We start from the raw sequence: 24,215 nt of genomic DNA, 5'->3' as shown, positions 1-24,215 counted from the left end.
CTCCTGAGGATGGAAGCAGCAAGAAATAATACATAGCCTTCTGACATTCTAAGAGAAGCCAAGCCTGCTGCTGGGGGAGCAAGAGGATCTGTGCACCCCTCCCTTTAATTCCTGTAAGACCTTGAGGACAGACTGGGTGGCACGTGCAGCAGAGAAAGCAAGAATATGTTGGTAGGAGCTGGACAGTCATGTCTGTTCTCATCAGTTGTTTTCCTAATGCTATTCTTTTTTTCTCCCCATGCTATCCCTTCTTCCCCTTATTGTTTATTCTCTATGGCCAGTGCCATACAACTTAATACACACATGTACATAGGTTCCCCGGTGGCTCAGAGGTTAAAGCTTCTGCCTGGAATGAGGGAGACCCGGGTTCGATCCCTGGGTCGGGAAGATCCCCTGGAGAAGGAAATGGCAACCCACTTCAGTACTCTTGCCTGGAGAATCCCATGGAGGGAGGAGCCTGGTAGGCTACCGTCCATGGGGTCGCAAAGAGTCGGACACGACTGAGCGACTTCACTTCATACATAGGTTCATATATATACATATATGTGTGTATACATACATATATATAGAGAGAGAACACTGCCATTTCTCTTTTACTGTAACCCAAGTATATGGCTGTCCTGTCAGCTCTATAAAGAACTATTTTTATGGTGACAAGGAAGGGAAGATGAGATATGAGCACAAAAATGGATCAATTCTCTCGCCATTATTCAACTCAAAATCTAAAATGTATCTTGACTCCAGAAGGATTAATCATGAGAAGGGCAAAGGCAGATCTCCGCAGCTAGCTTGATCTGTCACGAGCGTCACCCAGAGGAGGTTCACCCTGGCTACTGGGATTCACAAAAATACATGGTATGCAGTGCAGCCTGGAGGCCACAGTCCTGGGGAAAACTTAAGGGAGTCTGATTAAAGTAGGCACAACAAAACAGAGCTGTCATCACAAGCTAGACAGGTTAAAGGCTTTGGTAACAATCTGTATTCCCTTCTCACCTTATTTAGACTAGCAATTCCTAAACTTTTCCTGATGAGAACCTACTTTGATTTTCTTGAAGTTTCATGATCTCTAGTAAGAGGGACTGTTAAGGCAAAACCACTGCTAGAATGGGGAGCTCAGTGTGCAGCGGCATTCAGGTCCCTTCCTGAAAGCAGCATGGAGGTAAGCCATGGACGACCTCAGAGCCTTCAGGCGGTTTAAGACAGACTTACTGAGCACCCACCATGGGAAAGGTGCTGCTGTCGGAGTCCGCAGGACTCGGCTGCTATGGTTCCAAGGGAGGAGCGGCTTACTAAGCGGGATGTGGCAAGGAGATCTAGGTTGGAATACATACTCAAAAGTAGTTCACCTCGTTACAGCTTAAAAATGGGGCTTCAGATGACTCCACTTCTTCCTCAGGTCAGCCTTGGTGCTGTCAGAAGCAAAGATGTAGTTGATGGACTCATAAGACAGATCCCACACCTGAGACTGGGTCAGATGAAATGTTTCAGCCGCCAGCTGGTACTCTTGAGAAAGGCGTGTTGCAAAAACACCCTTATCATCAGTCTGTCAGTGTAAGAAAGTTTCAAAATGAACGAGGAAATGACTGTTTAAAAAAAAATAACAACTCTCAACTTTTGCTGAAAGTATTTTCTTATTTACCATGCTTTTAAGAGTCTAAATGGGGGCCTACAAATGTATCCAGGCACATTTGTTACTGAACAGTCTTGTTTATCCTTTTTAAGAACATAAACCACCAGAGTAGTGGCTCTCAACCATGGCTGCATGTGCAAATCACCAAGGGAGCTTTTCAAATGCATCTGTGCCCAGGGCTCAGCCCCGATCAATGAAAGCATTATCTGAAGAGGTGAGTGTTGGGCATCGGTATTGTCATTCCCCAGGTCCTCTCCAGGACTTTCCCCTGCAGAGCCAAACCACAGTCACACCTTTGCAGCCTCTCACACTCCCCTCCTCTCTCACTCCTCCACTTGGGCACCAGCCCTGGCGTGCAACGCAGCCAGCTAGACAGTGAACGTCTGACCTATGGCAACTCTGGGACTAAAAGGGAGCAAAACGCCTTACACAGATCACGGCAGGATGGGCAATGCTGTACCAGAATCCAAAGTGATGTTGGTCGTAAGATGGAACTGTCTGACTTTTGATGTTCGAGGTCAAACAAAGTTCTAGAACGAGGGGGGAAAGGAAGAAGCTTCTAATTAAAAGACCTATTAGCAGATACATGGGAAATCTTTCCAAGCTATGCTCATTTTTAGTAGTTGGCCTTTTCTTACATGCTAAAACTGCCATGTGCTGCGGTTTACAGCAGCGACTGTACCAGGCGGGGAATTAGTGTCCCTTTCACAATCGCGTGCTTCCCTTTTTCTTTTACGAACAAGGAGAGGAAAGAGGAGCGTGATAAGCCAGTCACCGTGACAAACGCGGGGAAGCATGAGAGGGGAGTAGACGGAATCTTCACAGGGCTGCTGCACTTCTTCCACAGGCTGAAGCAAAGCTTAGGAAACAGGAGCAATGCTTGAGGGCTGCATGTTATAAAACTCCAAGAGTGGAAATGGACCTTTTCCATGAAAAGAAGGAAAACATCTCAACTCCTTCCATTCACTGCCTCCTGCAAAGAAGTCTATCTTAAGAACGACTTCTATGATTACAAAACCCCTGCCTGAGATGCTATGCCCGGCTCTCCAGCCAGAGTGAAATGCTTCGCTGACTTGACTGATGGCATCCGTTCCTCTGAGTGCGGCGGCTGCGAGCCAGGTCACGCAGTCCCAGGAATGGCAAACCCAACCTGCCATTGCTGACTGCGGAGCCAGGACACCACTTCAAGTAAGAGCACTAGGCAAGTGGTTTCCTAGATTCTTTACTTTTGTGGCTGTTTAAACATTTCTTTATTAAAAAGAAAGAAAAAATCTCACCCATTATGAATTGCTGAAAAACTCTATAAATTAGTCAAAAAAGCACACCCACAAAAGTGTTACTACAAACTGTTAAATTTGTAAGTTCAGTGAATTCATCATTCAGTAAAAAGGTTTTCAGCCACCTGCTTTTTCCTCTCATCAGAAAGGCCTTCCCCAACCATCCAATCAAAAGTGGTTAGCTTATCACTCTTCTACCAGCCTGTTTAATTTTCTGAAAAGAACTTATCACTGATATTTTCTTGTGTATTTGCTTACTGTCTCTCTTACCCATGCTAGAATATAAGTTCCTTGAGAAAGAAACATTGTCTATTTTTTTACTGCTCTATTCCCAGCAATTGGAATAGTGACTGGAAGAGAGTAGGCACTTCATAAATATTTGTTGCTAAAAAAAAAATAGCTCCTGGTATATACATGTAGACCAGTATGTGATGTTAACAGACATATAAAAGTACACTTGAAATTTTGCAGACGTCTTAATCTCTAAACATATGTTATACATTTTCATAAGTAAACAGGTTAAAGTAATTCCAAAATGATAGATGACCCTATTACTTCAATATAATACCGAGTTCCAGGAACTGGGGAATGCAGCAGTGAGCAAGACAGATGAGGGCCCTGCTCTCTTGGAGCTTTTATACTCTAATGGGAGCTATTAATAAACTTTCCTGTTACTTCAATAAGGTTGAGAAAGCATCACTTCATTTCTAAATGATATCTATGTATTTAGAACAGCGCTTCTCTACATACGGGTGGCAAGCTGCAGGCGGGGAGGAAGGGTCAGAGAGTGGCCTGGAGGACCTGACGCCTTACCGAGCGGTATCTGATGTTGCCTCACAAAGTCCACCAGATCCGAGGATCCTTCCTCGGAGGAGCTGAGAAATGTCCCATGGCCGATTCGGTCAGGAAACAGGTTCAGGAGTACTTGTGTTTCTGTTTTTCGGTTTGGAATCTCAAAAAAAAGAAGGGGAGAAGAGGGCATCAATAACCTCCTTCAGTGGTTCTTAAAAGTACTTCTTCTTTGCCTTTGATCTTCCCGTTCATTTCCCAATATTCTTCTGGATTCCTTTCAATGATAATAACTAGAGAGCCAACAGCTATTGACTTTTCACATACCGTCTGCTTTAAACCTCACAAGAATTATACAAAGTATTAAGACAAAGAAATCAAAACTGAAAAAGTAAGTGCTCAATAACAAAATCCCACAACTCTATATGCATACGTGTCTTCTGTGTTGTGTACATGTCTTCACACATATTAGAAAAAGAACTGGGAAAACATAAATGCAAAACTTAACAGGATCAGCTCAGGAGCAGAACTGAAGGGGACCTTCCATTTTTTATTTATTTACTTCTACTTTATACTATTTCTCTACTCTTCCATTTTCTTCAGGTACATAAAACTTTCGTAGCTAAAAATATAAAGCATTTTTAAGAAAAGCTGTCCAGATATAAAGCATTTTAAAGAAAAGCTGTCCAAGCTCACAGAGCTAGCATAATGGTAGAGATGAGGGTGAAACCTGGCTCTGTCTGACTCTGGGGCCTAGACTCCACCCACACACAGGGCATTCATGTTCTGTCTTGACAAGGCTGCCTATGTGCATGCCACAAGCACCACGAAAACGTGTGTCAGGCTGTGCTCTCCATCTCTTAGACAGACTAAAAGACCATAACACGTCGAAATGAAACATTTCCCACCCCACGGATCAAATAAGAGAACAGAAACTAAAGGGCAGGTTCTTATGCTGTGCAGAGACCAGAGGTAACCGGCCTCACGCTGGCTGTTCTGTTACCCTGCCCGACGGCCTCAGTCTGGCATCAGTTAGGTCAACTAGAGGGTGTCCTGTGTGTGAAGGATCTTTAGGATCCAAGTGGAAACATAGATCCTAGACCTTAAGTTCTGCTACTAGATGACTGACTCTCTGTAGACATGAAAAACACTCAGTACTGACAAGAAGCTCCAATTTTTGCCTCAATTTTTATATCATGACCTCATCTAATACTCAAAATAATCATGTGCAGTAAGCAGGTGATATTTCCTGCATTCAAGAAACAATTAAATCCAAATTTATCAAGTTGCATACCTTAATTATAATTTACAGCTTTTTGTATATTAATAAAAGAAAGCATTAAGTAGGTAGAAGTACTGAGGTAAGAAAGCAAATCTATCCATAAAATGGAAGAGTGCAGAAGAGCCCTCGTTTGCCTCTCAGGGACGTGCCGACCAGGGAATTGACTGTTCTCCAGCTACTTCCACGCATGAACTGCCCTGCGCTCTTGCTGTCAAGTTGGGGCCCACAGGGGCACCCGATCTCCCTCTGGGCCTTATAAAACGATGATGAGCTACTTTCTTTCTTGCCAGTGTATGTGATACATTCCGATCCCTTCCCTGCAAGGACAAGAGAGGCAAACTCATGCTTTTCTCAGTGTTGGTTTGCTGATAACAAGGCTGCTGACTAAAATTCATGCATTTTCTCCAACAAGCTGTTGTTGAACTGTTCTAAGGATACAACTGTAGCGCAAGTCAACAGCCAAGCCCAGGAACTGTAACAACCAAACCATAGAAACCAAAACTCCAGGGTCTACGGCAAGTTATGCCTTTATCATTATAACTTACACAAAAATATTTCCATTTTCTCTCTAAACGTGTTTTCCCAAGCCAGGTTTATCTTTAGCTCTGTACAAGTGCTTATTATTTTCTGTTAATGATTTTCCATGTAATCTACCCTTGCCAGCCTAATTTTACAGTATTATTTACCTCTGAAAGATGAAGTGCCAACTTCAGACCAGATTTTTTAGCTTCTAAAAGAGGTTCCAAGAAGTCTTTTGCTTGTCCTGCCTTGAAGATAAAAGTTAAGATGAGGATATACGAGTCTAGGCAAACTGAAGAACTGAGTACTCTGTCTCAATAACAAAGGAATAATGACAGGAAATAAAGTGGCAGATGGACTCATTTGTACATTTTGTTTATAAAGCAAAATTAGGGAATTCAAAGCTGGCAAAGCCACTGTCCTTGCCCTCAACCATCTCAAGTATCAGTGAACCTCAGGTGAATCAGCTAAGCTAGATATAACAGTCACCAAATTTTATTTCTAGACGGTTATCTAGGTATCTAGAGCTTTAGGAATAAGTATGATGGGTAAAGAAAGCTTCTATCAAACGGATGATGAAACAAGGCCAGAACAGCCCTGCTTTCGTTAAAGCTGTAAAGAACCAGGTTCATAGGACTCTAATTCAATGATTTTCAACCGAGGTGATTCTGCCCCTCAAGGGACATGTGGTGACGTCTACAAACATTTTTGGTTGTTACAACTAACAAGGTGCTGGGATCTATTGGGAAGAGGTCAGGGATGCTGCTAAACATCTTAAAATACGCATGACATTATCCTACAATAAAAATTCTTTGGCCCAAGATGTCAGTAGTGCCACAGCTGAGACACCCTGTTTGAATATGACCTTCAAGAAGCTCTAGGCCAGCCTTTTTCAAATGGGGCTTCTGTGAAATAATTAAGCCCGGCCCACAGTTAAGCATTAATTAAGCATTAGACATCAGTTCAGTTCAGTTCAGATCAGTCGCTCAGTCGTGTCCGACTCTTTGCGACTCCCTGAATCACAGCACGCCAGGCCTCCCTGTCCATCACCATCTCCCGGAGCTTTGATTTGATACGTCTAGTCAAGTCAAAGCATTAGACATGGACTGTAATAAATCAACTCTCTCTATGTATGTGGAATGGTACTAGTTGGGTACCATCTTTAGAAAAATGAAGAAAATAATCATACTGTCATACAAATCTTTTTTTCTTTTTTTTAGAGGGCTTAACTCTTTCACTGAAACCTGGAGAGCAGTTGCTGTGGACATTCTGGTCATCCAGGGCAGAATAGGGCTTCATACACACAGGGTGTCTGCTGAACCTGGAGAACGCAAGGTGCCCCAACCTAATCCTTATCCCACAAACTGATTCTACCTTTTAGAAATAAAACATATTTTGGAAAAATAACTTACTGCAGGGTCTCCACTGAGGTCAAGGCCAAGAACTGTATCCTCTGCAGAAAGGAAGAACTCTTCAGCAAGTTTAACAGCCTCCTTGGCTGCTGAAGGGCCACCTCTTCTGTCAATTGATATCAAATACCTTCAATGCAAGAAGAACACAGTTGAAAACGAATGCAGATTGTAAAGATGAAAAAGACAACTCTGAGGAAGGCCAGAGACGTACGGCAAGCTACTTGCGATGTATCTTACTGCGGAAGTACAGCCTGACTGACTTGACAGCTTACTTTGCCAGAGGGAGGAAAACATAAATTTCTCAACAGCACCAGATATCTAGTTACTGCTCAAACTTCTGATTATTTCATGGTTTTTTGTTGTTGTTCATGTATTTGGTTTTTAGTCTGTTTGGTTCAGAATCAAACTAAGGTCCACACATTGTTCTGGTCAATGTGTCTCAAGTTGCTTTTAATCTATAGCTACTTCCCGCCCCTCTCTCCCACCCTCTACCTCACACCTCTCCCCAGCCTCTTTTCTTGAATTTATTTGTTGAAGAAACCAGATCATTTGTTCTGTAGAGTTTCCCACAGTTTGATTTTGCTGATTGAATCCCTATGTTGCTAACTTGTTCTCCTGTCTCTTGTATTTCCTACGAATTGGAAACTGGATCCAGTCTAGAGGCTTAGTCACATCAGATTCAATACTGAGGCAAGAGGAATTAATAGGTGGTGGTTCCTTCATCAGAAGGCTTAGATCTCTTTCATTAAGGGTTCAGTTCAGCTCAGTTCAGTCGCTTAGTCGTGTCCGACTCTTTGCGACCCCATGAATCGCAGCACGCCAGGCCTCCCTGTCCATCACCATCTCCCAAAGTTCACTCAGACTCACATCCATCGAGTCAGTGATGCCATCCAGCCATCTCATCCTCGGTCATTCCCTTCTCCTCCTGCCCCCAATCCCTCCCAGCATCAGAGTCTTTTCCAATGAGTCAACTCTTCACATGACGTGGCCAAAGTACTAGAGTTTCAGCTTTAGCATCATTCCTTCCAAAGAAATCCCAGGGCTGATCTCCTTCAGAATGGACTGGTTGGATCTCCTTGCAGTCCAAGGGACTCTCAAGAGTCTTCTCCAACACCACAGTTCAAAAGCATCAATTCTTCGGTGCTCAGCCTTCTTCACAGTCCAACTCTCACATCCATACATGACAACTGGAAAAACCATAGCCTTGACTAGACAGACCTTAGTCGGCAAAGTAATGTCTCTGCTTTTGAATATGCTATCTAGGTTGCTCATAACTTTTCTTCCAAGGAGTAAGCGTCTTTTAATTCTATGGCTGCAATCACCATCTGCAGTGATTTTGGAGCCCAAAAAATTAAAGTCTGACACTGTTTCTACTGTTTCCCCATCTATTTCCTATGAAGTGATAGGACCAGATGCCATGATCTTCGTTTTCTGAATGTTGAGCTTTAAGCTAACTTTTTCACTCTCCTCTTTCACTTTAATCAAGAGGCTTTTTATTTCCTCTTCACTTTCTGCCATAAGGGTGGTGTCATCTGCATGTCTGAGGTTATTGATATTTCTCCCGGCAATCTTGATTCCAGCTTGTGTTTCTTCCAGCCCAGCGTTTGTCATGATGTACTCTGCATATAAGTTAAATAAGCATGGTGACAATATACAGCCTTGATATACTCCTTTTCCTATTTGGAACCAGTCTGTTGTTCCATGTCCAGTTCTAACTGTTGCTTCCTGACCTGCATACAGATTTCTCAAGAGGCAGGTTAGGTGGTCTGGTATTCCCATCTCTTGAAGAATTTTCCACCATTTATTGTGATCTACACAAAGGCTTTGGCATAGTCAATAAAGCAGAAATAGATGTTTTTCTGGAATTCTCTTGCTTTTTCCATGATCCAGCGGATGTTGGCAATTTGATCTCTGGTTCCTCTGCCTTTTCTAAAACCAGCTTGAACATCAGGAAGTTCATGGTTCACATATTGCTGAAGCCTGGCTTGGAGAATTTTGAGCATTACTTTACTAGCATGTGAGATGAGTGCAATTGTGTGGTAGTTTGAACATTCTTTTGCATTGCCTTTCTTTGGAATTGGAATGAAAACTGACCTTTTCCAGTCCTGTGGCCACTGCTGAGTTTTCCAAATTTGCTGGCATATTGAGTGCAGCACTTTCACAGCATCATCTTTCAGGATTTGAAACAGCTCAACTGGAATTCCATCACCTCCACTAGCTTTGTTTGCAGTGATGCTTTCTAAGGCCCACTTGACTTCACATTCCAAGATGTCTGGCTCTAGATTAGTGATCACATCATCATGATTATCTGGGTCATGAAGATCTTTTTTGTATAGTTCTTCCGTATATTCTTGCCACCTCTTCTTAATATCTTCTGCTTCTGTTAGGTCCAGACCATTTCTGTCCTTTATCGAGCCCATCTTTGCATAAAATGTTCCCTTGGTATCTCTAATTTTCTTGAAGAGATCTCTAGTCTTTCCCATTCTGTTCTTTTCCTCTATTTCTTTGCATTGATTGCTGAAGAAGGCTTTCTTATCTCGTCTTGCTATTTTTTGGAACTCCGCGTTCAGATGCTTATATCTTTCCTTTTCTCCTTTGCTTTTCGCCTCTCTTCTTTTCACAGCTATTTGAGGGTTACAAGACTGGTAATATTCTAACATGTACCCAATAGCTGATACAAATTATATTAACATATATTAAAAATAAACAAAATCATCTGATTATTGATGTTAAATAGTTTTCTATACATTTATTGGCCATTTCTATGTTTTCTCTTCTGAATCCTTGTCTTTTGCCCGTTTTTGTTTTTTATTTAGGGTATCAGTCCAGTTAAGCATAACTGAGAGACGTTATAGACGGATTTTATAGCCAGAAAGCCAGCTAGCTTTCTTTATTTTCTTCCATCAAGGACTTACTGAGCCCTAATTATGTGCCAGCTCTAAGTACTGGTGAATCAAAGATAACGTCCCTGGCCTCACCGAACTTACACTCTAGTGGGTGAATGTGTATATATATAAATAAAACAAGAAAATTTCTGATTTTGTTAAGAGGAGTGTCATAAAGGAAATAAATGGAATAACTAGAAGATGTGGGGAGGCATGTTAGATAAGGTGGTCAAGGAAGGCCTCTCTGAGGAAGTGACAGGCACATGAGACCTGAGTAACAAGCAGCCAGCCGTGCGAGGATATGGCAGAGTGCTCTAGGCAGAAGCAACAGGAAGCACAAAAGTGCTGACGTGGGACGACAGTCTTGGCCTATTTGAGGAATAGGGGGAAGGTCAGTGCATGGTGAGTGACCAGTGGAACACACGAGGCTGCTGAAGTGAGAAAGGCCGCACATGGGACCTTGCAGGCCCCAAGAAGAAGTCTGGATTTTTGTTGAAGAGCCACGGGAAGCCACACTTCACTACAGCAACAGGACTCAGAACTTTATTGCCACAGGAAAAAAAAATTCAAAACTGTATTCTCAACTTTAGACAATGCAGTTCTTGACCTTTCTTCTATTATAAAATAAAAGTCAGATATTGGTTGATTTATACTCATGCTCAAAAGAGTAAAACTGTCACCTTCTAGTAGTTTCAGTGGTGACCACTAAGGCACAATGTTTCTTACCTAACATCAATGTCTACGTTTTCTTCTTTGGACTGTTTTATACCCTCAAGTATAGATTCCACATAAGTCTTTTTAGTCATTCCTGGAAAGGACACAAATAAAACATCTGTAAAGAGATCATCAACAACTTCATCCTTCAACAATCGTATTCCTATATGAACAATTACACTTCGCTTTCTGTGTGATAAGTGTATGGTTACAGATGAGTTATGGATGTGCGTGCACACTCAGTCATGTCAGACTCTGCAACCCCATGGACTGCAGCCCGCCAGGCTCCTCTGTCCATGGGATTCTCCAGGCAAGAATAGTGGAGTGGGTGGAGTCCTCTTCCAGGGATCTTCCTGACACAGGGGTCGAATCTGTATCTCTCGCATATGCAGGCTTTAGTAAATGCCATTTGTACTTAATGAGCTTCCCGGGCAGCTCAGACGGTAAAGAATCTGCCTGCAATGCAGGAGACCTGAGTTCGACCCTGGTTCAGGGGAAGGGCGCAAGAGAGGATGAGATAGTTGCATGGCATCACTGACTCAACAGACATGAGTTTGAGCAGACTTCTGGGAGTTGGTGAAAGACAGGGAAGTCTGGTGTGCTATAGTCCATGGGGTAGCAAAGAGACACGACTGAGCAGCTGAACAACAACAAATTCACACACACAAACACAGAGTGATATGACCTGGTGACCGAACAACAACAAAAATACAATTCTGAACAGATGAGATGCTAGGTGTATGTGTATCACAGTCATTCATTTAACACTGTACTCTGAGCATGTCTTCATGTCATTAAAGTGTCTTTGCAAATATTTTTAATGGTTACCAAATATCCCATTAAACTTTAACTATTCCCCTATTCTGCACACTTAAGTTAGCATTTCCCTTTGACTCTCCATTTGAAGGGTCAACTAGCACTAATAATCTACAGATTGCTTTTCTCCTTCCCTTTCACTATCCTCACCAGCATAACTTGGAACTGATCCTAAAGTTTAAAAAATGTGAAATGAGAATCTTCTGTTCAGGGGGAGGGATAATTGGGAGATTGGGTTGACACATACACACGACTATATGTAAAGCAGATAACTAAAAAGGACCCACTATATAGCAAAAGGAACTCTTCTCAATACTCTGTAATGACCTGCATGGGAAAAGAATCTAAAAAAGAGTGGATATATATGTATAACTGATTCACTTTGCTGTACAGCAGAACTAACATGACATTGTAAGTCAACTATATTCTAATAAAAATCCAAAACAAAAAAAGAAGCTCCTGCTTATCTCATTTCAACACTTACTTTACTATATGTAGTTTAAAATTTCACCCCCTGAATGATGCTGGCTACACATTATCCAGGCACAAGATGATCTGGTCACAAAATGCTAAGCGGGACCCAAGCACATCACAGAATACCTCCTGATGCTGCTCTTATCAGCAGAAAGAGGGCCCTAGGAAGCTTCTCCAGACCATATCCAGATCCGCTCATCTCCATCCAGAGAGGTTTAACCACATCACAGCTGGCTCCTGGCCTGATACCATCAGTACCCGAGAAGAGACTGAATAACTTCATTTCAATGACTGTCATGAAATGCGATTCCACATCCACTCAGGAGCACTGTGTCACAAGCACTTGATGCAGGGAACATGAACTAACGTCTATTTAAGAACACAGCTATAAGGAACAAGTGTTCTTTTTTCAGAGTGAGAAGAGCAAACAATAATAAATGAAATTTTTGCAGCCCTTTTAATTTCCCTTCAACAGATAATACCTGATCTGGTATTTTAACTTATAAATAACTGACTGACTCATTAATAACATATGTCATTAAAGTACATCGGAAGATATGGACCTTTGACCCTACTTTTACAACAGTGTAATGGTAAATGCTGCATAGTTTCAACTTTGCAGGCATATGCATGATCAAAGCACGTGAAGAAAAAGATAGACATATGCTGAGAAGTATCAGGAGTTAGATTTTACCTGTAGCATTTTCTCCTCTGGGTGTGCTCCTTAGTTCCAGATACTTGACACCGTCATCTGCAAATTCTTTAATGACATCTTTCGTCACCTGATAATGAAAGCAATGCTCACAATACTGATAACATTAGTATAAGGGGCTCCATGAAAATGCCACATGCTACAGCTCTATTCCACGCGTTAAATGACTCGCAAGGAGTGGGGGGAGTCTCCCACATGGTGAAGCGCCCTGCTTTTCACACCCTTAGTGGCGGCTGTGACAAAACTACCATGTTTCCAACAGCTCCCCTTACCCCCCTCACTCTCACATTAAATCCAAATCTGCACAACCCCCCGCCACCTTCTGTTTCTCTTCTTCCCTTTTAACCATTTCTCTATTTCCTAGAGAACAGCAGACTGATAAAACAGAGAAATGAGGCAAAACTAAAACCAGTAAACCATCTATGAGTGTATAGTACTGGAACGTTACATATAGAAATAAGCAGCTAAAATGATTAGGCAGTACTGATGTACCATTTAATGTCATGGCTTCTCATAGAGGAAAACATCGGCAGAACAGTGTATGATATAAATCACAGCAAGACCCTCTAAGACCCACCTCCCAGAGTAATGGAAATAAAAACAAAAATAAACACGTGGGACCTAATTAAACTGAAAAGCTTTTGCACACCAAAGGAAACTATAGACAAGGTGAAAAGACAACCCTCATAATGGGAGAAAATAATAGTAAGTGAAACAACTGACAAAGGACTAATTTCCAAAATATATAAGCAGATCATAGAACTCAATATAAGAAAAACAAACAACCCAAACCAAAAGTGAGCAAAAGACCTAAACAGACATTTCTCCAATGAAGACATACAGATGGCTAATAAGCCAACAAAAAGATGCTCAACATCACTCATTATTAGAGAAATGTAAATCAAAACTACAATGAGCTATTACCTCAAACCAGTCCGAATGGCCATCATCATCAAAAAATCTACAAACAATAAATGCTGGAGAGGGTGTGGAGAAAAAGGAACCCTCTTGCACTGCTGGTGGGAATGTAAACTGATACAGTCACTATGGAAGACAGTATGGAGAGTCCTTAAAAAACTAGGAAATAAAACCAGCACATGACCCAGCAATCCCACTAGCAGGCATACACCCTGAGGAAACCCAAACTGAAAAAGACACATGCACCCCAATGTTCAATGCAGCGCTATTTACAATAGCCAGGGCATGGAAGCAGCCTAGATGTCTGTTGACAGATGAAGGGATAAAGAAGTTGTGGAACATATATACAATGGAATATTACTCAGACACAAAAAGGAATGCATCTGAGTCAGTTCTAATGAGGCAGATGACCCTAGCGCCTATTATACAGAATGAAGTAAGTCTGAAACTAAAACAAATAACACATATTTGTGCATATATGTGGTATCCTGAAAGATGGTACTGATGATCCTATTTGCAGGCCGGCAATGGAGACGCAGACATAAAGAACAAGATTTATGGACACGGGGTGGGGGAGTGGGGAGGAGGAGGGGGTGGGTCGAATAGGGAGAGTAGCAAGGAGACATATACATTACCATATATAAAATAGACAGCCAATGGGAATTCGCTGTGTGACTCAGGGAACTCAAACCAGAGCTTTGTAACAAACTAGAGGGGTGGGATGAGGTGGGAGGTGGGAGGGAAGCCCAAGAGGGAGGGGACATATGTATGCCGATGGCTGATTCATGTTTATGTACGGCAGAAACCAAAACAATATTGTAAAGCAATAATCCTTCAATTAAAAATATATATAAAAATTAAAGTCATGGCTTAAGGTTCTTATTCACGTTATTTAGGGATAAGTTGAACTTTGTAAGAATTTCTTTTGGCAGGGTTAAACTCTCCCCAAATGTACTTAGGAAGATTCTTTTAGGCAAAGAAAATGGGTGATAAATTTGAGTTAAAAAACTGTATTCAATCTAATAGAAAACTCAACAATCCAGAAATTACTCAACGACCAAGATAAATGATATCTAAAGGCTGAAGGCATGTTTTCCCTCATTGCCATTACCTAAAATGTAAAAACCTAGGAGGAAAAAGGACCAGGTTAGAAATGCTGTGACAACCAGCCCTAGTTAGTCCTTACAGCTGGTACCCTACTCTTAACCTGCTTTGCCCACATGCACATGGGCACACAGATGCAGTGTCCTGGCAGAGAAACAAGGCTGGCTGACTGTACAGACAGTGCTTAACAGGGAGGCACCACCTTGGTGGATTCACTGCAAGCCAAGGTCCCGGCCTCATCTTTTTTCTTCACACTAAAGCCAAAATGGAACTTATTACAACATGCATATAACAGGTGGCTCAGATTCACCAGGAGGTCTGGAGAATCAGCCTTAGAGATCACATAGCTCAGGATGTTACAGGCAAGACTCAGTTTTGACTCCATGCTGGATCTGTTTCTTCGACTTTAACCTTTGCTTTCTGTTGCTTTTATTATTATACGCATACAAAATGGCCTGCCTCGGAGAACCCTGCCCCCCTCTGCCTTAATGTCAAACCAAAATGCCTTTGTTCAGGACTTTGTCCACCTGTGGATGGCTACAGGAAGGAAAAAATTAATATATCCTCTCGTGGAGGCTGGCCATTCCAGAAGACATTTGTAAGAGTAACAGCATTTTTAACCTTAATCCCTCACCTCTCCCCATCTTTGTTCTGTAAAAGAAACTGGCATCCAGACTCCAATAAGATGGTTATTTTGAGACGTTAGTCTGCCATCTTCTCCATCTGCCAGCTTTCCCAATAAAGTCATATTCCTTGCCTCAACACCTCATCTCTTGAATTTATTGGCCTGCTCTGTGGCAAGCAGACAGAGGTTGGCCTCAGTAACAAGGATGACACAAAAGCATTCAAAATCACGTGACACCCTTGGACCAGGCAAGACACTATTGCTTCCTCCACCACGAGGCACGACCCTGCAGCCTCTGTACTATCATCAAAGGCGCTAGACCACCCTGTAAAACTGGTGTTCCAGAAACCCCACATTGCTGCCACTGCCATTACCACAGCACAGTCCTTGTCTTTGCAGGTGTGAGGAACTCAAATCTTATCTTCACTCCTTAACTAAGCAGATCCAGAAAGACCAACTCCTCCTATCCCAGCTCACAAGAGACTAATGCAGAAGCCTGTCTATAATGTGTGGATTGACAACGAGGGTGAAGGGAAGGTGTGAAGTGATCATATCTACTATCCAGGGCATCCCTTTTCCTGGCGGTGAGGTACCTGTGAAACCTAAAGGAACAACAGAAGGTTGCTGGCAAGTGCTGATTGAAAGCAGTGGAAGGAAGACTTCGCTAGGCCACAGTGAGACCTGTGGAATCATCTCTAGCTCATATCCAAGAACACTTCTCTAGGGAGTGACTTCCCTTCCCATGTCAACCAGATTCAGTCCTTTCTGCTCCAGGCAGCAACAGGTACTGCAGTCAGCTCCTGGCTCTTTGGGCTTTCTTCTCCTATGCTCTGGACTGAGAACATGGACTCAAGTTCTGTCTTCAGATAAGAGTACCTCACAATTAAGTTGCCGCTTACTCCAGGGATGGTAAGACTGCACATCTCAAATAAGAAAGGACAAGGACTCTGGAATCAGACAAAACAGCCAATTCCGCCACTTTACTCATGGTGAGTGACCTTGAACAAGTTATATTTAACCTCGTTAGGCCTCAGCTTTTTTCATCTGCAAAAAGGGAGCAATAAAAATGACCACTTCAGAAAAGTCATGTTGAGCACAGAATCTAGCACATGCAATAGTTAATGTTTTTTTCAGATACATTTCAATCTTGTCTTTTTGAGATTACACTCAGTTACTCTGTTGAGACTGTTAAGCGATCCTAATACACTCAGTCCCATATCTATAAACAATCCCTTGACTTATTCCCACACAAGGTTCATTTATTAAAGCTTCTTAGCAACTTTAAAAAAAAAAGAAACAATGAGTACGGCATAGTATACCCACAGAACTCTCAGAATCTAAAATGTAATCAGTTTTGCTCTGTTCCACTCAACAACAGAAAATGAGACAAAGCCTCCTGTGGTGGATGTCCCTAGCAGGGTTCAACGGGACCTGCTGAGTGGCTGATAAGACAACAAATGCTGCCTAGGGTTCCTATAAACCCCTGTCCATGTCTCCAACACAGAGCTTACCTCTTGATGTTGGATTTATCCTCTTATGGGTCTGTCTCTCCAACCTGACTATGGATTCCTGAGGGGCAGGGACCATGTCGATCTTTTTGTCTCTCAGTCCTAGCAGAGTGCCTGGAACACTGCGGACACTCTGTCAACTTCTGCTAAACTAAACTCTTAAGAGTTAACCTTCCTCCAAAAGGTGATTAATTTACTTAATAATTATCAAGAGGATCAGTCTCAGCCAAGGAGAAAATTCTTTCTTGACCAGTCAAATGTCACCTCTCCAAAAACACATTGTATTTCTTACTTTGCACTTTTTCCCTAAGGGTTAAAAACACGGATTGGATTCTGCTTCTCTCCAATTAGAAAGAGAACATTTAAAAATGCCATCCTAATCAGATCAATGATACAAATCTGATACAAAGCCAGTCATCCAGCTAAGGGAACACAGTGGAGTCCTCTAGCCCTTCTCCAGAGGGAAGGCAGTTTCCCTAAAGATTAATCACTCAATCTCCAAGCAGCTCTTGAACGTCTTCATTCTCTATACTGTCCACCCAGAAACTTCAAAGTATCCCGAGCAATTCAGGTAGAGCCTGTGGTCAGATATTTCATATGATACGTTTGTATACAGAGTTTATACATATATGAAAAAAGCTTTTCTCCTCCGCACTGTCCAATTTTCTACCTAACAGAAGATTTTGATCTTGGTTCTTTCCTCATATAGTTTACAATTAATAGAGTCTATTAGCTGTTAGGCAAATGTCTCAACGTTGTTTTTCAAAAGTTACCATAAAAAAAGCAAAAAAATATTTTTCATCAGACTCTTGAGTCATGTGCAACAACAGAAGGGCATCAATTACTTACTAATGTTTAAACCAGTCTAAAAATGCTTCATTTCTCACCATTAGAACATCTTCAGGGCTAGTAGTAAGTAGATGAATTATTTGAAACATCTGGAGGCACCTGCAATATGAAAAGTTTTAACATACTTTAGTCATCAAAAACTTCACTAAATTAATTGATTTTAGGCTAGTAGTAATTATATATTTATAAGAAACAACAGAATAGGTTTCTCAAAAATTACACTGATCTGGACAGATCATCAAATGACTGAAAATTAAATGTTACTTTTAAGTGGAAAACAATAGTTTCCCTTCTTCACCTCCACAACCCCTATCTCAAGTGGAAGCAGGAAACAGGGGGAAAAAAACCAAGAAGTCTATATTTCCAAGTCTAAAGAATATTCCAATATAGTATAATTTCACAAACAATACAAATCACTAAAATTTGTCAACAGTCTGACAGCTGGAAAAAATTCTGTTTGTCAAGTTATACTCTCCATACCCGACGGCTACCTTATTCCTTTAACTACAAAAATCTGAATCCTTACATACTATTTACAATCGCAAAATAGAGAAAAAAAAGAAGTGTGTCCACAAACTCCCCCGAACTCACTCTTCTAAAGTTCTTTTCTTTCCTTTGTCAATCATAGTCATCTGATCGTGGATTTTAAGATCTGGTTTCTTGTCTATTAATTTCTTTATGGTATTGGAACTAATGGATCCATTCAAGTGGGCATGAAGTTCCTAAAATAAGAGAATACAATCAGTAAAAATCTTCTCAAGTCCACGAGAGTCACACCATTGTAGCAGGTGCTTGATGTTGGTAGACTGCGCTAGGCAAACGGCCTAACAGATGCAGCTATATAACTTTTAAAATGTACAAGGTTTACAAATTCTATGTATAAAATTTCTCTTTTTATGAAAAGAAACAACACAGAAGTCATTATACTTAGCAACACTCCAGAATTTTGTGGTTGAATTCTTACCACTTTAGGTAATTTTGAGTAAAAGGCTGTCTTCCGTGGCTGTTCTGCCTCCATCATCATTTAGCAGAATAGCAAGGTCTTTCCCCAGCCACTTATTCTCAGCATGAATACTAAAAGTAGCTCAGTCAGTAAGTTTGGTGGCCTTGAATTTCCTTCAGACTGCTGTATTTCCACCCGTTTTGATAAGATTAACAGTATACGTAGTTCTGGGCTCAGTTTCACCTATGTAAACAAATGTGGACATGTTTAGATGTTGACGCAAAAGCAAAGAAACAGGTTCTGTTAATTTATTCCTCTAAAGACAAAAGCTCTCCAAAGCTATTAATAATTTAAGTGAGCCAACAACCTGAATTAGAAATAAGAAGTCTTCAAGCGGATAAGAGGGAAATTAAAATCTGAAATTTAGTAGGGTGTTTAGGATTAAGGATTACTTGCTCAGTCGTGTCCAACTCTTTGTGACCCCATGGACTGTACCCGCCAGGTTCCTCTGTCCATGGGACTCTCCAGCCAAGAATACTGGAGTGGGTTGCCACTTCCTTCTCCAGGGGACCTTCCCGACCCAGGAAGATGTATACCTTTACAAATAGGGTATATACTTTTACCTATTAGCACTTTCTACAAAACTATCTCTAAAACTAGAAATTTATAAGATCTACTTTGGGTTCAAACGTTCACATTTTCAAACTGTTTAAAGTATATAAAGCAAGAATAGAGGCAACGGAATCAGATGGACCTAGGATAATCCTTGTACCAGTTCTGCCCTTTAGTAGGTGCGTGGCCCTGAGTCACTTTTTTTTTTTTTTTCCTGAGTCACTTTTAACTCCAGGCTTCAGTTTCCTTAACTGTAGAAACGGGATTAAAAAATGGGATAAAAATTCAATAAAAATGCAGAGTAGATGAATCTAGAGCCTGTTACACAGAGTGAAGTCAGTCAGAAAGAGAAGAACAAACATCATGTATTAATGCATATATACGGAATCCAGAAACACAGTACTGATGAACCTATTTACACTGAAGAAATGGAGACACAGATGTAGAGAAAGACCTTGTGGACACAGCTGGGGAAAGGAGAGGCTAGGAGAAGCTGAGAAAGTAGCACTGCCATATATACACTTCAGTTCAGTTCAGTTGCTCTGTCGTGTCTGACTCTTCGCGACCCCATGGAATACAGCACGCCAGGCCTCCCTGTCCATCAACAACTCCCAGAGTTGACTCAAACTCATCTCCATTGAGTCAGTGATGCCATCCAACCATCTCATCCTCTGTCGTTCCCTTCTCCCGCCTTCAATCTTTCCCAGCATCAGGGTCTTTTCAAATGAGTCAGCTCTTCACATCAGGTGGCCAAAGATTTGGAGTTTCAGCTTCAACATCAGTCCTTCCAATGAACACTCAGGATATATACACTATCATGTGTGAAATAGATAACCAGCAGGAAGCTGCTCCATAACACAGGGAGCCCAGCCTGGCGCTCTGTGAAGACCTCAAGGGGTAGGATGGTGTTGGGGGAGGGAGGCTCAAGAGGAGAGGAGATATATATACAATTATGACAGATTCACAGTGATGTAAGTCTGAGACCGCCACAACGTTGTAAAGTAATTATCCTTCAAAGAAATAAAAAAAGAAAGAAAGCAGAGTAGCTGTGAGGATTAATAAAGTAACTTAAACTCACCTCCTCTACCCTCCTAGAGAACCCAGTGAGCATGTCTAAGTCAGCATTTTATCACTGTATCTACATCACTGATTTGTCTGTCTCCCTCACCAGAACTATATAAACTTCCTAAAAACAGGGACTATGGCTTATACTTCCCCAGCACCTGATAGGGGACATGGTGAGTGCGTGCATGCTCAGTCATGTCTGACTCTTTGCGACCCCATGTTCTGCAGCCTGCCAGGCTCCTCTGTCCATGGGATTTTTCAGGCAGGAATACTGAAGAAGGTTGTCATTTCCTCCTTGAGGGGATCTTCCCGATCCAGGGATCAAACCTGTGTCTCCTATATCATCGGCATTGGCAGGCAGATTCTTTGCCAGTGCCATCACCTGGGACGCTCCAGGGATAGAGTAGGATAATTAATAGTTTAAAAATCCCACTGCTAAGTTTCTTCAGTCGTGTCCGACTCTGTGCGACCCCACAGACGGCAGACCACCAGGCTCCACCGTCGCTGGGATTCTCCAAGCAAGAACACTGGAGTGGGTTGCCATTTCCTTCTCCAATGCATGAAAGTGAAAAGTGAAAGTGAAGTCACTGAGTGGCGTCCAACTCTCAGGGACCCCATGGACTGCAGCCTACCAGGCTCCTCCATCCATGGGATTTTCCAGGCAAGAGTACTGGAGTGGGGTGCCATTGCCTTCTCCGAAAAATCCCACTAGGGGATTATTAAAAACAGAAAGGGAATTTTAAGGGAGTTTGGGAGACTGTTGTAAGCTAAAGACCACTCAAGAAAAGAATCCAGTAACCTGGTAACAATCTACCTTGAAGGAAGACTAGGGGCATTCAAGTGTCAGACACACTCAAGCCAGAGACCCTGACAGTTATAAACACAAGACCATAGATCTGGGGTCTGAATCTTGTTATACAAAGTCAGGCAGTTAATAGTCCTTGGAGAACAGCATTTCTGCACACAGCCAAGACAGAAATTTAGGTGAAAGGAGAAACGAACCAGGTGAGAGGAGACATTACACTGAAACCTGAGCTGTATTACCATATTTTAGTATATGTCACCATCCTTCTGCTAATACACATATGATTTAAATAGCACCATGACAGTCCCATTTAGACCATAGAAAACCAAAGGAGAAACTAATGATGTAAGTCTTGACATCTGCCCATGAATGAGGAAGGTGGTCCTGGAGCAGAGCCTTTTCATCCGCCCATTTGCATTTCTTGCAAGTGTGAGAAATACACTCATTTTTTGCCTGCCACTCTGCCTCTCGCTGAAATCTTTCTGCAATGAGACAAAAGGACCTGAGCGTCAGTAAATCCTAACACCAGGTAAGCACAGCTTACCTGGATCACTACCATATGATCCAGCAATTCCACTACTGGGCATATACCCTGAGAAAATCACAATGTAGACATTCCTTGCGGTCCAGTGGTTCAGAATCCATTTGTACTAATATTTTATCAAATTAGAGCACAGCCAGAATCAGATCTTCTCTTTTCCCAGGGAATTTTTTTCCTCCCCACCCTCTGTCCTTGCCCCCCAAAGGGAACTCAGAATAAAAACGCTCGCTACTATTTGTTAAGCACTCAGTATGAGCCAGATGTTCTGCTAAATGTCTTAATTGGCAGCTGTACTTAATTCTCATTAAATCTATGAGATATTACTGTCCCATTTTACAGAAAAATATACAGATTTTTAAAAAATAACCTGAGGGGGGAAAAATAACTGGAGGGAATTCTCTGTGCTTTCACTGCAAGGGCATGGGTTCAATCCCTGGCCAGGGAACTAAGATTCCAGGAGACACCTGCGGTGCAGCTGAAACACACACACACACCAGAAAACAACTGTGAGGTACCCAATTCACAAATTCTGCTCCATTCTCTTTCTTCTTAAATCACTTTTTTTGATATGTTCTTTACCAAAAATATAGTATTTCTAATATATCATGCACATTGATTAACTTGTCATATAAAAATTTATTTCTACAGTGCTATACATTTTGTCCAAAGTCCAACATTCCTCTTTTTTTCTCTGTCAACCCTGAGACACTTCACATAATCCACTCATTTTAGAAATGAACATCTCAAAGCCCAGCAAACTCAGGGAAGTCCTTCTCCCATTTCCTTCAGGGGCAATTTTAAACTCCTCAAGAGCTCCGCTAGACCCAGCTGCCTCACACTCAACTTTACAACTCAGTCACTAGCTTTACAGAGACAACAAAAGCCTTTATGCATGAATTTCCTGTATTTCTCTCTGCTCTCCCTCCCACTTAATCTTATCTGTATCTATACCCCTTCTTCCTCCATGAGTCAGAGAAAGAGGATTCAGTCTCCTGTTCCCAAGACTAACCTATGCCCAATATTCCATTCCTTCTTATCTATTCCAAGTCATTATTTCACTAGTTAATCTTCTCACTTTTCTGCAAGTCAACCTCTCTCCACTTGCTAATTTCTCCTAGGGAACCACCACGCAACTACAGTACTTGCTTCCATCTTAAAAAAAAAACAAAAAACCTTTCCGTTATCCCCCATTCTTCTTTACTGACCCATCTCTTCTTTCCTTCCGAGCTACACTCCTTGAGCTGCCTCCATTTACTTATCTCCCATTCACCGAAACATGGATTCTGCCCTTACGGTTTCACAGAAATTGCTCTCCCTAAAGTCACTAAGTCTCACACGCTAGTTAAGCAATGCTCAAAATTCTCCAAGCCAGGCTTCAACAATACGTGAACCGTGAACTTCCAGATGTTCAAACTGGTTTTAGAAAGGCAGAGGAACCAGAGATCAAATTGCCAACATCCGCTGGATCATGGAAAAAGCAAGAGAGTTCCAGAAAAACATCTATTTCTGCTTTATTGACTATGCCAAAGCCTTTGACTGTGTGGATCACAATGAACTGTGGAAAATTCTGAAAGAGATGGGAATACCAGACCACCTGACCTGCCTCTTGAGAAACCTGTATGTAGGTCAGGAAGCAACAGTTAGAACTGGACATGGAACAACAGACTGGTTCCAAATAGGAAAAGGAGTATGTCAAGGCTGTATATTGTCCCCCTGCTTATTTAACTTCTATGCAGAGTACATCATGAGAAACGCTAGGCTGGATGAAGCACAAGCTGGAATCAAGGTTGCTGGGAGAAATATCAATAACCTCAGATATGCAGATGACACAATCCTTATGGCAGAAAGTGAAGAACTAAAGAGCCTCTTGATGAAAGTGAAAGAGGAGAGTGAAAAAGTTGGCTTAAAGCTCAACATTCAGAAAACGAAGATCATGGCATCCAGTCCCATCACTTCATGGGAAATAGATGGGGAAACAGTGGAAACAGTGTCAGACTTTATTTTTTTGGGCTCCAAAATCACTGCAGATGGTGACTGCAGCCATGGAATTAAGACGCTTACTTCTTGGGAGAAAAGTTATGACCAACCTAGACAGCATATTAAAAAGCAGAGATGTTACTTTGCCAACAAAGGTCCGTCTAGTCATAGCTATGGTTTTTCCAGTAGTCATGTATGGATGTGAGAGTTGGACTGTGAAGAAAGCTGAGCGCCGAAGAACTGATGCTTTTGAACTGTGGTGTTGGAGAAGACTCTTGAGAGTTCCTTGGACAGCAAGGAGATCCAACCAGTCCATCCTAAAGAAAATCAATCCTGAATATTCATTGGAAGGACTGATGCTGGAGCTGAAACTCCAATACTTTGGCCACTTGATGGGAAGGGCTGACTCATTTGAAAAGACCCTGATGCTGGGAAAGATTGAAGGTGGGAGGAGAAGGGGACAACAGAGGACGAGGCGGCTGGATGGCATCACTGACTCCAAGGACATGAGTCTGAGTCAACTCTGGGAGTTGTTGATGGACAGGGAGGCCTGGCGTGCTGCAGTCCATGAGGTCGCAAAGAGTCGGACACTGAGCGACTGAACTGAAGTGAAAGTCACTAAGAGCTCTTAAACACCAAATCTAAATGACACAGTTCCAGTATCCGAATCAGCTGGACTCCAAAACTCATGCCCTTCACCATTATGCCATACTGCTTCAAGGTAACCATACTTAAGAGTCATCCTGATTTCCTTCTCC

At 41.9% G+C, this 24,215-nt stretch overlaps 1 protein-coding gene across 3 annotated transcripts in view; it reads right to left on the bottom strand.

Annotated features, from left to right (window-relative positions):
* MAPDA (N6-Methyl-AMP deaminase) overlaps nt 1-24,215 on the bottom strand; it is a 34,942-nt gene that overhangs the window by 9,657 nt on the left and 1,070 nt on the right. For 2 of the 3 annotated variants that reach the window (XR_011146302.1, XM_068991278.1), the window contains exons 3-12: nt 18,479-18,700; nt 18,106-18,236; nt 17,553-17,613; nt 12,493-12,580; nt 10,521-10,602; nt 6,910-7,036; nt 5,665-5,745; nt 3,721-3,859; nt 2,060-2,160; nt 1,347-1,543 (exon numbers count right to left, since the gene is read on the bottom strand). Coding sequence is in view for 2 of the 3 variants with exons in the window: in XM_068991278.1 (XP_068847379.1) it covers nt 1,358-1,543; nt 2,060-2,160; nt 3,721-3,859; nt 5,665-5,745; nt 6,910-7,036; nt 10,521-10,602; nt 12,493-12,580; nt 17,553-17,613; nt 18,106-18,236; nt 18,479-18,538 (1,056 nt within the window). In the remaining variant the exon portion in view is untranslated. Of the gene's footprint in view, nt 1-1,331; nt 1,544-2,059; nt 2,161-3,720; nt 3,860-5,664; nt 5,746-6,909; nt 7,037-10,520; nt 10,603-12,492; nt 12,581-17,552; nt 17,614-18,105; nt 18,237-18,478; nt 18,701-24,215 lie in introns of all 3 variants that reach the window. The other variant, XM_068991279.1, reaches the window with a different exon arrangement.

Source organism: Capricornis sumatraensis, chromosome 19 (assembly GCF_032405125.1).
Source record: "Capricornis sumatraensis isolate serow.1 chromosome 19, serow.2, whole genome shotgun sequence".
Classification (NCBI taxonomy): domain Eukaryota; kingdom Metazoa; phylum Chordata; class Mammalia; order Artiodactyla; family Bovidae; genus Capricornis; species Capricornis sumatraensis.
Note: the sequence above shows the minus strand (reverse complement) of the source record. Positions and strands in the feature narration are given on the sequence as shown.